At 39.3% G+C, this 15810-nt stretch overlaps 1 protein-coding gene across 1 annotated transcript in view; it reads left to right on the forward strand.

Annotated features, from left to right (window-relative positions):
- Nucleotides 1–15810, forward strand: part of CCDC73 (coiled-coil domain containing 73) — a 250798-nt gene that overhangs the window by 109837 nt on the left and 125151 nt on the right. Inside the window, exon 6 of the mRNA XM_048852773.2 lies at nt 4717–4863. Within this exon, the coding sequence (XP_048708730.2) occupies nt 4732–4863 (132 nt within the window). The 5' untranslated portion in view covers nt 4717–4731. The remainder of the gene's footprint in view (nt 1–4716; nt 4864–15810) is intronic.

Here is a 15810-nt window from a genome sequence, read left to right on the forward strand (position 1 = left end):
CTCTAATTTTTGACAGGCCGTGTGTGCAAAAAAATTTCTTCTGTGCAAATTTTTGAAGCAGAGTTCAAATTTGTGCACCATGAGGCAAATGCACCCAAGCGAGTAAAATGCTTATACATTTAAAAAGTTTTAATTTGCAATTTGTGATGATAATAGTTTACACCTTGTTATTTTATAAATGTCATTTTTAAATATTTAGAAAAAGGAAATTTAACTTTTCTTCATGAAGCAGAAGTTAGTTTTAAGCATTACGCTGTATGATCTTTTTTTTATAGACAATCATGAGCATATATCAAGCACATATTAATCCAAGATCATTATCAGTCCATAGGCTTCTGCCCGTTGGTATCCACTTTCACCTTTCATTCTATACACCTGTCCGAAAAGATTTTGATAAACATGTAATAAAGGCAATTTAATAAGTATGCTATTATGTCAATGTATATGGGTTTTCAGATAGAGACATCATAAGTAAAAAAAGAAAAACAAGAGTTTGTGTTTTAAATTTAAAATTTTCCTAAAAAATATCAATAAATGATTATCAGCCAAGAATAAGATATGTAATTACAAATGCATTTTAATTTCCTTATTGGTCAAAATGTCAAAAACTGCTAAACTAACCTTACTGTTTTTCCCTGCTATCTTTTTCATTTGCCCATTCAATATAAACTCTGTCCAGATCTATCAATCCTCCATCCAGCTGGTAACTCTTAATACACATCAGCATGTTCAAATGATCTACTTGTAAATGATTCTGTAGTTTGTTTTTTAGAGTGTTCATTAAGCTAAAGCCACACTCACAGTCTGCACTTGGTGCTAGGAATGTTCCTCCAATATTCATCAACTTTGCAAGATCCTGAAACTCTTCATTCTGGTGAGCAAATGTCATCACATCTGGGAAACTTAAAACCAATTGGCTTTTGATTCTTTCGGCTACTGCAAATTTGAAGTCATTGTACTGACTGACTATAACAATCTCTTCAGCAAAAAAGTCTTTGTATTTTGAACCTAGGGATTTGACCTGATGAATTCCAAAATTGAAGTCATACTTAACTTCTGCTGCACAATCAAAAGCAGGCCACTCCTGGACTTCATCCTCTGGAAACCTGTCTGCCAAATGTGCACACCAGATGTTTATGAAAGTTATTATGGAACTGGTATCAATTTCATTATTTTCTTGAGAGCTCATATCTAAAAGAGCCTTAACTTTGTCACTCCATAAGACTGAACCTCCAAGGTACTGTCTTCTGATCTTGTTTAGTTTACCTCTGGCAAGGTGAAATGCTTTAAGAGGTGTAAGGCCCCGTTTCTGGAGCAGCGTGGATAGTGAAGCCAGCTCCGACAAAACATCATTCAAAACTTCTCATGTTATTCGGTATTCCATGGTATTCAGCGTTTTGTGGCAGTATTTAGAAACTGGATCAGTATCTTTTGTCTTGCTCAAAATATTCCAGAAGAGGATTATAGTTGCGAATAATTGCTCAAAGTGCAAAGTGCCTAGATAACCAGCGCACTTCATTGAGTGGCCTGAAAGCCGCTGACTCACATTCAGAAGCATCCACTATTTCCTAAAATTTGCATTTTCTCCTGGTTGACTGACAGAACACTGTTTAGACAGTTCTCATTAAGGTTTCGATGTCTCTTATCAGCTTGACCTCTTTCCATGCATCGGAAATCCCCAAGTCTTCCCGGTGTGCAATGCAATGTTGCTGGACTAAGTGTGGAATATCACGTTTCAGCTGAGCCGCCACGCCGTTGAGTTTGCCCAACTTGACGGAGGCAACATCAGATGTGAACATCACCATTTTCATTAGATCAAGTTGGTGTTTTTTATAAAACTCTTTGATTGCAGACACTATTGAAACAGCATCACATTCTTGCAATAGTAATAGTCCACCAAACGAAGTTTTATAGTCTGCACAATTTATGGATCTATATTTAAAGTAGAATATCAAGTATCTGTTAATGGATATATCAGTGTTTTCATCAACAGCTAGAGTATGAAACATTGCCGATGGTATTTCATGCATGAGGTTATTTTGTACAATGCAGTTGATAATTTCAAGAAATTCAAAAGCATAATTTTTACTTCTCCAGCTTGCTGGTACGTGCACATATTTTTCCAAATGGTCATTAATATCCTGAACAGAAAACATTGAGCTGTTCATTTTAATAGCCAACAACACACTGTCAATAAGTACCTTGATTTCTTCTGGGTTTGAGTGCTTGTGTTCAAGATTAATTTGCCTCCTCTGTTTTTCAGCTGGACTTTCAATAATCCTGCCAAGCAATCCACTCTGTAAGGAAGGGTTTTTGTTTCTAAGTCTTGTTACACCATTTATATGAGACTTATTTGACAGATGACGCTTAAAGAAATCCAACTTCCATACATCGTTCCAAATTATTCCTGTTAAAAATTCTCCCGAAGCTCTGGCATCTTGACAATATATACAAACCACTCCGTTGTCCTCATCATATGTGAATATTTCACGAAGTTTAACAAGCATTACACTATGTGACTTCGGTGTAACAGTCTCTATAGTCTCATCCAGCCATCCAGATTTAAATGAAATCACTGTTCTTTTACGCTTTAGACCTCTAGACAGTGACATTTTGGGATTGATTTTTTTACCAGATTGGTTTCTTTAAAATTAATACTTTTATTATATGGCTACTATTTCAATGCGCTTAACAGCGTGACTCGACAAAAGGGCAAACGGGAGATCATTCAGATCAGGATACTGGAAGTTTGTGCATAGCTCCAATCATGTCCATGCATCTGCGGCAAAAAAATGTGGGAAAATGGTAAAACATCATGAGTAAATGTATGAAGTCCAATGCCTTTGAAAGATCTCAATCATGAAAACAACACTTACCTTTGTTCATTTCTGGGAAATCTTTGACGTTCCTTAGCAAATACGGCCAGGCATTTTGACTTATTCGCATGTACTTGAGTTTGAACATAGCCAAATGAACAGACTACAAGGATATGTGTGGGTCCCGACCGTCCCGACGTGATCAACTTTCCACCTTCGAAATGCTGGCGGGGAGGGGTACGATTCTTTGCTCTCCTTTCCCTTCCCCCCTCCCTTGCCAGCTAGTAGAATCTGGCTGCGTTGATAGATGGTGGGTGAATAATGTCAAAAGTCTCCCGTAAATGGTATTTTGGCCTGGCTCCGATGTACTATTTCATTTTTTGTGCGCACAGTGTTTCGCCCTGTGCGCAGGGTTTAGCATCTGTGTGCATGTGCACATGCGCACAGCTTAGAGGGAACAGTGGCACTGATTCTGGCTCATGTTTTGGCCTCATGACACAAATTGGGAATTCCCCAAGGAGGATTCCATGTTGCTGTACTCTGTCTCCCCCTCCATCCCCCCATGACCTTTGGAGCCCCAGCATAGGGAGGTGTTAAGTGTGGTCCTGGGATTAACTGGTATGGTATGGAGGAGGTGTTGCTAGAGCACTCTGCATTCTGGCTATTTTGGGCTGCTGATATAAAAAATACCTTTTGAAAAAGAAGGAAATTTTTAGAAGTGCATCCACTATATCTACAATTACTTCTGTTCCATAAATAAGGCAAAATACTGGGTAATCTGAGAAAAGTACTATAACTCACCATTATCATCCCCACTCCAAACAGGCTGCCCCAATAGTGGCAGTAATATGAATCTGTATTGGTGTGTGAGACCAGCACTACAAACAAGGGTAAGGGAGGGGAATAGTAGAGTAGATGAAATCCACTGCCAAATCAGCATAAGGAGCAGTGCTACATGTCAGCCCCTGCAGCGACTATGTTGCCAAATCTTGCAATTTCATAGTGAGAATTTTATATTATAATTTAGTGTTTTACTTAAAGCCCTAGTTCCTGTAGTCAAGTGACCATTAGAAAATCTCAGTTTTCATTTTTAAAAAGTAAGTTTTTATTGCAGTCATGGTTGTGGGGAAAAAAGCTCCAATGTACATTTTTTTAAAAAAAATTATGATTTTTAAGCCAATGTAAAGATTATTATTATTATTTTTTAGGCTTGAGTCATGATTTTTTGAACTCTTGGGGTTGGCAATTTAATTGCCGTTTCATAGGTTGAAATAGCAGCTGCAGCCTCCCCATGTCAGTGCTGTAGGCTATTTGAGCTACCAGATCTGCATAAACCTGGATCCTACGTCCCTTCCCTATTTCACACCCAGTGTCTTTATTTATTTTATTTTATTTTATTTTATTATTGAGACTCAAAGCAAAAGATAAGAGAAAAATTATGGGATATGGCGAGATAGTGATAAAAACATCTTTTGTCCTCTACCGTCATTGTACATCCTTTTAAAAATAAAGATGGTAATAATAACTAATGTGTAATCATTTAATGGTTTTATATTTTCTGGAAAAAAGTATTCAGTATATCTCTAACTTTTTTGGTAAATCTTTAGAAACAAATATAAAAGAAACCAGAAGCTAGCAAGATCTCAAGTTATATCATGTACCTGCTACAAGAATAAATAAGAAATCACAATTTAAATATATTTAAACTCTAAAGTAAGCAATAAGCAATGGATTTATTTTTTTGTCAAATTAAATATTACTGCCTAATTTCACAGTTTAGAAATGGTTGTTTAAATAGCTAAATTATGATATCTATTGTTTTCAACACTTGCAAGTTTTCAGAAAGTGAAAGACTTTAAAGGCTAAATCTGAAAAGATGATATAAATTTTTATATTGCAGATACAGAATTTAAATATGGATAGAGACTTTAAGACAACGACACCTGCTTATACTTTTCAAAGTTCTTCAGACACATTGCTTTCTATTCATCTGTTAGATTTTAAAACAAGTTTACTAGAGGCAGTAGAAGAACTGCGTGTAAGAAGGGTATGTGTGCTATCATTGTTTTAAGCTCCCAATTCTTTGTGTTATTTACAACTGTTCATTATTAATTGTAAGAATTCCTACTCATCTATAAAAGCAAATAACCCACTTTCATATAAAAGAACATCTATCCGCCAGGATTTTGTATCATAAATATCATGGAAGTTTGTAGTGTGTGTATTTGGGGCATATATTAGACTTGGACAACTTAGTTCTTATGGGTACATTGGGACAATGAATGCAACTGACACATATTTATCTATCAAAAAAATACAATTGTTTACCAAATTAATAAGGCAGAAATTCTCTATAGTCAACTTTTATTTTCTATTGTGTTTATTTTATTATATCCTTCTGTATCAAAAACCTTTTCAAGAGTGACTCGTGATGTGGAAAGCAAGCAGACATGTAGATGTACATCCATAACTGAATCTATCTCAGTCTTTGCTTAACAGATTGATTTACCATTTACCAGGAGGGGTGTAGCTTTGACCTGCTTTTCAGTCAGTATACCGGTGCTTTCACTAAATTAAAAAAGAAAGCAAATAGATGGTTAGTATCTTTGACATACGCAAGTAGATTTTTTTTTCAACTATCTCCTTGGTTGTAAACATAGTCAATAAAGGTCAAAGTCAAACTATTACAGTACTTTAGAGACATTATGAGCACTGCCATTCTAAGATATGAGTATTTCTTGATTTAAAATAAAGAAATAGATGGGAGATTCATTTTTAAGTATTGCAATTATGTCCTTATAATTAAAGGCCAGTAGTAACACCTATTTTGTTTTTCAGTTATATTGCAAAAGATTCTAGTATACATTTGCTAATGCTTTTCTTTTTAGATTTTCTGAACGATTTTCTTTCTGCCTTTCACAGAAGAACTATACTTTAGTTATTTGATACCTTTGACCTGTTTGACAAAAGTGTATTGTAGACATTCTACAAAAAATGTTTGCATTGATAAATGTTTACCTTTGTTTTGATCTGTTTTAAAAGTTAAATGGCACAACGCTTTTTAAAAATAACACTACATCTGTAATGACTGCTGCACAGTATCTTAACTAAAAGCCTCTAGGCCCTTGGTGCAATTGCAGTAGTTATAAATTCACCACACCCTAATCACTACGAACTGTGGGTTTAGTCTAGGACAGAAGGAGTTTAGCCCAGTACAGCCATGTTTGCAGTAATGAAGGGACTCTGGAGAATTTTTACTTAGATAATAGATCAGAATAGCAAACCACCATTTTTCCCCATAGAGATAATATATTTTGTGGTAGCTTGCTGCCCTTTACACTATCAAAGTTTTAACCTCTTTATTTCATTTGGTTAGAGTCATATAACACTAAAATGGAAATATTGTAATTTCAAAAGAATGCTATAAATTCTCTTCTCTTCTCCTTCCCCTCCCCCTATGTACAAGAGAAAAAGAATAAAGCAAGGACTACAGCTACTGTATTTGATTGTCTCTGGAAGGTAAGTTTTTATCTTTTTTCACTACATGTACTTTTAGTTGCAAAATGCCTGCAGCCAAGAGCCAAATCCTGTGAGTAAGATTTGGCTTGAAATGTCCAAAACACAGATTTTCATCTTCATGCTGAAGATGTTTCTACCTTGTTCTTAATCAAATTCGCAGCAGTGGGAAAAAGTTAAAAACTTTTGAAGGCTAGTAACAAGAGCAGGTATGTATTACTTGATCTGTCAATGAATTCAAGATTACCTGCTTAACGAGGATGAAAAATGAAACTATTTTGAAATAGGATTATAAAATATTTTGGGCCACAATGTACTACTGTTGATTTTTAAGCAGAACTCTGCATATAAATCAATTGTTACAAAATCAATGGCACAAAATGCTCCCATGATTTTAGTTATGCATTTATTACAAGTCATAACTTACATAAGACTAGACTGTAAATTTACAATCTGCCCTGAACAAGATAGTATGCAGTTGTACCACCTCAGAAAAAGGCTATAGAATGAATAATGGCTCAGAATCACAGTTCCTTCCTTGCTCTGAGAGAAGTGAGTTGCTTCACCTTTTTCATGGAGTAATTTACTCCCCACTGTGCACCTGACCAGTGAGTAGGAGAGATGGGGCTGAGCCAGAGCAGAGGTCCTCAAACTGGGAGGTGTGCAGAATATATTCAGGGTGGGGAGAGAAGCTTTAGGGGGGAAAAAAATATTGTGCACATTTAGAGCTGGGTGGCTAGAGAGTGGCGGCTGCTGGCCAGGTGCCCAGCTCTTATGGCAGCGCCGCCACCAGCAACAGTGGAGAAGTAAGGGCAGCAATACCATACCTGGTGGCGGTGCTACCTTCAGAGCTGGGCGGCCAGAGAGCAGCGGCTGCTGGTTGGATGCCCAAGGGAGGAGCATAAACCACTACAAACACAAAGAAGGGGGACACATTCAAATAAGTTTGAGGACCATTGACCAAGAGGGAGTCCCATTTCCCACCCATCTCTGCCCCCACCTTGCTGAGTTGTTCCCTAGGAACAGGATTGGGCAGGTAGCTCAAGGGGGGTTAGTGTGGTCAAGTGGATAAGACATTAAACTGGGTTTCAGGAGACCTGAGTTCTACTCTCACTTCTACATATAACCTGCTGTGATATCTCAGATGAGTCATTTTACCTCACTGTGCTTCTGTTTCCCCTCCCATGCTTTGCCTGTTTAGAGTGGAAGCCCTATGGGGCAGGGAATGTTATGCTTTTGTATGTACCTAGCATAGCGTGGCCCCTGTTGGTTTGAGTGATCCAGGCTGTATTGTAATACAAATATTAAATTGTAGAAATGAATCTTGCCCCTCTTGCAGCTGGAGTCATAATTTGAGCAGAGCTGATCAGTGATGAAAATCTAGCCCAAAATAATTAAATACTGAAATAACAATTAATGTCTGAGAGGCTTTTAAAAAAATTGTTAATGCAAAAGCTGAAGGCAATAAAAAAGAAAAATATAAACAAAGCTATTGACCATAAAAATTATTTTAAAAGAAAAATTGAAACATTCTAAGTCAATTTATATTTAAGTAAATACATTCTAATTACATTGTAAGTTTCTTTTTAATGTTTTTTCTTTGATAAGGTAGGAGTTATTAAATCATCAAATTAAAAGTAGTTTATAATTACAAGCAATGCCCGCCCCCGCAACTTTCCAGCTACAGAAGAGACAAAATCAGCCCTCATGTATGTATGCAAAACTCCCATTGAGGTCAATAGGAGCTGCGCATGCTTATCTTAGAATAGACAGGCTAAATTTTCAAAATGCATATGCCACTACCTTATTTCTTAAGATGTCAGGAGAATCTGTCTTTTTAATGGGAATTGACTATAATGCCTAATGATGTAATCAGAAACCGCAAAAGCAATCAGTAGAAATTACTGTTTTGTTTTTCTTCCAGGGGATTCTTTATATTTTGGTAGAGTATTGAGGGTCCGCTTATTTTTTGCCAGTTTTGCCTACCACTCTACCATGTCCTCTGAAGTCTGTCAGTCCTGTTCTGCAATCAGCTGGAGACATTATGTTGGGTAATGTGAGGAATTTCTTCCACAGGGGCTAAAATATTGTCTTACCTGTAATAGTTTTAAGTGTAACTTTAGGTATAATGATAAACAGTCATATACAGTTTGTCACAATGGAAGTCTAATGCAACCATAACTACCACCACCATTTGACAATTGAAGTTAAGTTTAAGATAACATTTAGAAGGGCTAGGAAGCATTTGAACTTTAGTATATTGTGTACTGAATCAGTGAGAACTATGGCCCTGATTTAGGAAAACATCTTTATGCAGGAAAGCACTTAAGCATGTGCTTCAGTGCTTACTGGAATAGGGATGTACTTTGATGTAGAGAATATAGGATAGTTTTGTTTGTCAGCAGTGGGAGCAATGGAAGTGGTGTCTCGCTGAGTACCAAAAAGATGAATTTTAGTGCTGATTTTGTTCACTATACTAATTTGTCTCTGTGGTGCAAAAGACAAACTCATTTTGTCTATTAACCAAAAGGATGGTAGTTGGAACCTGTGTCAGGGATGTTTTCTTTCTTTGAAGCTAGCAACTAGATTTTGGAGTAAAATAACAGGGTGTAAAATAAAGAAAAATCTTATTGGAGAGGGGAGAAGGAATGTTAGTTTCTTGGGGAAAACATAAGCCACCTTTCAGTCTGGTCCTCTCCCTGATACCCAGGATAAAAACAAAACTGAAAGAATCCCCCTCCCGCCCCCCCCCCAATTCTGTCATGTGGAACCATATCAACCTGCAGGTTTGGTCAACAGGGTTTTGACCTTTATATCCACAAAATAGAACTCTACCACTTGAAGTAATGGAATAACTGGTAGCAGACACTAGAGGGGGATGAGCTATACACTTTGCCGGTGGATTTCACAGCTTGTGTGCTGATATCCGAGGCATGTAGAGAGACAGGGCTCCTGGGATCAATTATAAATTCTGGAGGGGAGTGTGTTCTAACGGTTATAGACTCCACTGCTCCAGTCTGTCTCTGCCCCCTGCTGCTCCGATCAACTTCCAGCTCCTGCCCACTTCTGTTCTGTTCCTATTCATCCCCCCAAAATGATCTAGCTCCTTTCCTCCTCCTCCTCCTCCTCCTCCTGTACCTATAGACCCCTAGCCCCTCTTCCTCCTCTTGCTGTTATCCACTCCTCCAGTGGCTCCTGTTCTCCTCCCCTACTTCTGTCCCATTCTGCTTCCCTCCATCCTTTGGCTCTTCTCTTTTGCTACTTCCTACCCTCTGGCTCCTGCAGCATTCTACCTTCTCCTCCACTCAGTGGTGGACGTAGCTTTCCAGTTCAATGGGTGCACTACACTAAACTCTTCTTGGACATGATTTTGAGTAGTAGTCAAGGGATCACCAACCACCCACAGCAGCACCTTCCACCATGGCACTGCAACCCTAACTCAGATCCAGTGCGGAAGAAAGGCCCAGGAGGTGAGGGTCTGGAGACCGAGCAGCAACTCCTATCCCATGGGGTTGGGGCTGGTTCCCCACTCTGAGCATTGTGATTTGGAACATGTGGTCAAAGTCCCACTCAAGTTTGGCACTTTGGTTTCATGATTTCTGTAAGTGCAAATGAACCCACACTAAAGCCACCCCTGCCTCAGGCTGCTTCCTCTTACTATTACTCCAGGTTTGGTATAGTGCACGCACTGCCAGCAGCAGGAGCATTGAGAAACCATCTCCCTGCTTTCATTTCCTGTGCCCATACTGTGGCAGCCCCCAGCTGCTGGGAAGAGTAATTGTAGGGAAAATCTTGCTCAGCCCGTGGAGCTCTGATATGGAGCATGCTTGGAGCAGACAAAATCTTAGTAGAGTTAGCTGCCAAGCTTTAACATATCTGTGTTGAATGTGTGCAAATTGAGATTTTTTAAAGAGGCTTATAACTTGGCCAAATTTCAGTTAATTTTTACATGAACAGCAAAAGGCACATCCCTGTCACCAGTATGTCGTCCCCTGTGCAAATTTCAAGCCCTCGCTCCAAGGCATGGAGGTGCAAACTGTATTTTTCCTTAAATTGGTCTCAGAAATTGTGAAACTTAGCTGAAATGGTGAAAATTAGCTGAAACTTTAAAAAAAAAATCAAATCAGACCGAGGCCAACATTAAGTGTGTAAAGTTTTAGTTTGAAAAATTAAAGTTTTTGGCAAAGTTATAAACAAATGAAATCAGGGTCTTACAATGGAGAGTGTTAGGCAACCTTAACTGCAGGTGATGCTACCAGCTTTGCCTATAATAATTTGCACTGTATATGTTTTGCTATCATTCCCTTTTCACGTTGCTTTGGTGATTATTTTCTGAATAGCATAATGGTTTCAGTCTCCACTTCTTCCTTCCACCTTTGTGCTGCCATTTTAAAAAAATACCTTACTTCTTCTGTTAACTTACTTTCATCCTCATTAGTAAGTCAGAAAGGCTGGATTCCCCTTCCTATCATCCCTAACCTTTGCACTTGATTTATTGAACACTGGCATAAATATGTGGTTCCTGAATCTTAAGAACCCTAATCATTTATTTAGAATCAGTGATAGGGAGAGGCAACTGGATGTAGCTTTCTTGTTAGTAAGTCTTTAAGTTTATAGCTGATCTCTGTTGCTAGTTAATTCATGGATAGCAAGGGTGAAATCTTCTGTGTGCCTTCTTAAGTGTACTCAAAAAATTAGGAAACACTTCCATTATGCACAGCCAGAATAATAAATTTCATATTCAGTTTATCATTTGCATGTGCAATTAATGTTCTGCATTAAAAATACAGGGTTTTGTGCCTGGAAAAACAGATACTCTTGAAAATTTTATGGGAGCACTTTGAAAACGTGACCCTCAGTCTACCATGGTAACCAAATAATAATTATAATATCCAAGAGACCAGGTAAGTGAAGTATCATCTTTTCATTGGATCAACTTCTATTGGTGAATGAGACTAGATTTTGAGCTGTACCAAGCTGAAGAAGAGCTCTGGTAAATAGTTTTGAAAAACAGTTGAACAAATATTTAAAAGGATAATATGCTGTGAGTTCAAATTTTAAGGGAAGGGGACAGGCAAACTAAATGTCTAAAATGTCCTATGTTCATACACTTAAGTCTCTAAGGTTTGGTCTACACTAGGGAGGGGATCGATCTAAGTTATGCAACTTCAGCTACATGAATAATATAGCTGAAGTAGATGTACTTTGGTCTACTCACCGCGGTGTCTTCACTGTGGTAAGTCGACTGCTGATGCTCCCCAGTCCACTCCGCCTGCACCTCTTGCTCCAGTGGAGTACTGGAGTCAACGGGAGAGTGCTCAGTGGTCGATTTATTGCGTCTAGACTAGACGCGATAAATTGACCCCCACTGGCTCGATCGCTGCCCATCGATCCAGCAGGTAATGTAGACAAGCCCTAAATATCAGTACAGCTTATTTTAACATTGTATACAACTTCTACATCAGATTGTAACTACTGTAAAGTGCTACATACTGTAATAACAGAAGGAAAGAAGTTAAGAAGTATAGGCAGAGGAAAAATGTTATTAATGAGATTTAAAATGAGATGGAGCCTCAGTGAGGCAGATAAATACAAGAAAGCTATTCCAGATGGTAATAGCTGCAGAAAATACTGTTCTTTAAGTAGTGCCCCAAGGGGTGCTCCACTTCAGGTGCTCATGTGCCTTTTGAGCCCTGGATCAGAGATTTTCCATTAGCAGTGTCCATTCTGCCCACACACGCACTCTATACAACTTCATGCTGTTCTTTGAGAATATATAGGGCTGTGTGGGTGAACCGTCTTCAGTTCCTTCTCTGTTGCCTCAGCCTGAGACAGAGCTCTAGCATGTCCACCTCATGGATGCCTCAGCATGTTTTGTAGTTACTCTTTAATTAGTTCAGTGTTAGTTGTTATAGAATTAGTTAGATGTGAGAAGTTTGTTTTTCCTCTTTCCCTTTTTTTCTTTCCCATTTTTTTCTGGGGAGCTTATTTGGCCTGGCTGGTCATGCCTGGCTCACCAGGTTTCATGTGCTGCTCTCTTGTTGGGAGGCTATCACAATCACCGATGGCCACTCTAACTGTGTCCATTGCTTGGGAGATCCCATATTTCCCAAAAGTGTAACTTTTTCCTGGCTCTAAAATCTAGAGCTCAGAAGAATTGGAAGACCAAACTGAAGCTGTTGCTAATAGAACTCTCCCTTTGCCCAGCTTCTGAGTCAGGTCAAGAAATTGCCTCCTATACACATTTCATTAGATAGATCCAGTACCTCTTTGACTTTGGCTAAGGTCTCACTTAAGAAGGGGAAGATCTTGGACGACTCAGGGAAGGCTCAGAAGAAAAGGAGCTCGGTCTCCCAAGAAGCTCTGATCTCCTGGTAGGTCTGTGGTGTCGAAAGGCATGATCTCGCCACTCAGTACCTTGGAGGTGAAAGACTCTTCCTTCAGTCCTAGCAGAACAGGGAGATCCTGAAGCATTTCAGAGAAACCTGACACCAGTAAGGCCCCAGTACCGTCTGCCTCCAGATCAACACCATCTATTTCAGACTTACCAATAGTGCCTTCCCACTCAGCTCTGTCAGTACCGACAAAATCAAACATGTGTCTTTGACCCTGGCGCCTACACTCTTCAAAGCAATGGTACCGCCCAAATCAACTGCTGTGTTGGTACCGACCCACTCAGTACCGCAGAATTCCATGACTCCGGGGACTTGTCAGTGTTAGACGAGTCAGGGACCCCATAGATGACTTCTGTATTTGGGGGGGTGGCTCCAGTCAGGCCAACAGGGCTGCACATGGGAGCAGGGGATGATGACAAATTCTGTGCCTGCCCACAGGGACGCTATTTCAGATTCGGGGAGGGACTTTAACCATGGTTCAAGGGGCTACTTAGGCAACTGAAAACTAGTGTTTTTGCAGATAATAACTTAGATACAATACTTTTGTCAGATATTTCTAATTGCTATATCAAAAAAGAAAATTAAATTAATATTCGACCCACTCAGCTCTAATACTATCAAGTTCTGACATCTTGTGGCAAGTCACTTATGGGACACTGGTTAGGTTTAAAATAGTAATGTGTATTCTTACTCAGATACTCTTAATAAAGTCAGAAGGGACCATCATGATCATCTAGTCTGACCTGTACATTGTAGGCCACAGAACCTCACCCACTCACTCCTGTAAAAGGTATTGCCCATCCCCAGCCTCTGGCAAACTGCCACATCACATTGACGGTGCTCAGTCATCATGTGATCAACCAATATCCCCAGCTCTTTCTCCTCTACTGTCACTTCCAACTGATAAATCCCCAGCGTACAGCAAAAATTCTTGTTGCTAGTCCCTGAATGCATGACCTTGCACTTTGCACTATTAAATATCATCCCATTTCTATTACTCCAGTTTACAAGGTCATCCAGATTTTCTTGTATGGTATTCCAGTCCTCCTCCGTATTGGCAATACCTTCCAACTTTGTGTCATTTGCACATTTTATTAGCACACTCCCACCTTTTGTGCCATGGTCAGTAATAAAAATGTTAAATAAGATTGGTCCCAAGACCGATCCCTGAGGAATTCCACTAATAACCTTCCTCTAGTCTGAGAGTTCACCTTTCAGTATGACCTGTTGTAGTCTTCCTTTTAACCAGTTCCTTATCTACCTTTCAGTTCTCACATTAATCCCCATCTTCTCCAATTTAACTAATAATTTCTCACATGGAACTGTATCAAATGCCTTACTGACATCCAGGTAGATTAGATCTACAGCATTTCCTTTGTCTAAAAAATCAGTTATGTTTTCAAAGAAAGATATTAGTAATTTTACCCCCTCTTGAATACAAAAATTGAAACAATTGTAGAAAAATCTACAATTACTTTCTGTCATTGAGGCTGCATACTTTTTGCAGTTGACCAAGCTTGGAACAGATCATTTAATTTTAGGAAACATTCTAATAGCCCTTTTAAAATCACCTGGTAATCACTCTGTTTTATAAACAAAATTCTGACTCCCCGCCTCAGGGGCTGTCATAAATATAAAGGGAAGGGTAAACCCCTTTGAAATCCCTCCTGGCCAGGGGAAAGCTCCTCTCACCTTTTTTGTAAAGGGTTAAGAAGCTAAAGGTAACCTCGCTGGCACCTGACCAATGAGGAGACAAGATACTTTCAAAAGCTGGGAGGAGGGAGAGAAACAAAGGGTCTGTGTCTGTCTGTATGCTGCTTCTTGCCAGAGACAGAACAGGAATGGAGTCTTAGAACTTTTAGTAAGTAATCTAGCTAGGTATGTGTTAGATTATGATTTCTTTGAATGGCTGAGAAAAGAATTGTGCTGAATAGAATAACTATTTCTGTCTGTGTATCTTTTTTGTAACTTAAGATTTTGCCTAGAGGGGTTCTCTATGTTTTTGAATCTAACTACCCTGTAAGATATCTACCATCCTGATTTTACAGGGGGGATTTCTTTATTTCTATTTACTTCTATTTTTTATTAAAAGTCTTCTTGTAAAAAACTGAATGCTTTTTTCATTGTTCTCAGATCCAAGGGTTTGGGTCTGTGGTCACCTATGCAAATTGGTGAGGCTTTTTATCCAACATTTCCCAGGAAAGGGGGGGTGCAAGTGTTGGGAGGATTGTTCATTGTTCTTAAGATCCAAGGGTCTGGGTCTGTAGTCACCTAGGCAAATTGGTGAGGCTTTTTACCAAACCTTGTCCAGGAAGTGGGGTGCAAGGTTTTGGGAAGTATTTTGGGGGGAAAGACGCGTCCAAACAGCTCTTCCCCAGTAACCAGTATTAGTTTGGTGGTGGTAGCGGCCATTCCAAGGATAACGGGTGTAATATTTTGTACCTTGGGGAAGTTTTGACCTAAGCTGGTAAAGATAAGCTTAGGAGGTTTTTCATGCAGGTCCCCACATCTGTACCCTAGAGTTCAGAGTGGGGGAGGAACCTTGACAGGGGCGCAAACTGGGAGCAGCACATCTCCTGTCTTCTCTGCAGAACTCATTGCATTGCACACTCAGGCTGCCTGCCCCCGAGGCTTGTAATCTTGGGGGAGGGTGGGGGGGCAAGTCCACTCTCTAAGGACTTGCATCACAAGCTCCTGGACATAGTGCAACCCGGATTGGTGTTACCAAATACAAGACCCATTAATAATGGGCTCCTGGATCCAGCAAAGACTGTGTGTGGAAACTACTGCCAACTTGTAAACAGGCAGATAAGAAATACTATTTCCCACCCCCGCCCAGGGACTCAAAATTTTTGTTTTCCCATCCCCCACCTAATTTCCTGTTTGTGGATGCCATAAACAAGCAGGGTAGACAGCATTGCTCAAGTTCTACCTCTTATGACAAGAATCGGGAACGGTTAGAACTTTTTGGACGGAAAACCTACTCATCTGCAACTCTGCAGTTTTAGATCACAAACTATCAGGTGGTCATGGCCAAGTATGATTACATGAATTACAACAAGTTTGCATTCTTTATTGAACAT

This window comes from Caretta caretta, chromosome 6 (assembly GCF_965140235.1).
Source record: "Caretta caretta isolate rCarCar2 chromosome 6, rCarCar1.hap1, whole genome shotgun sequence".
NCBI classification, from domain to species: domain Eukaryota; kingdom Metazoa; phylum Chordata; order Testudines; family Cheloniidae; genus Caretta; species Caretta caretta.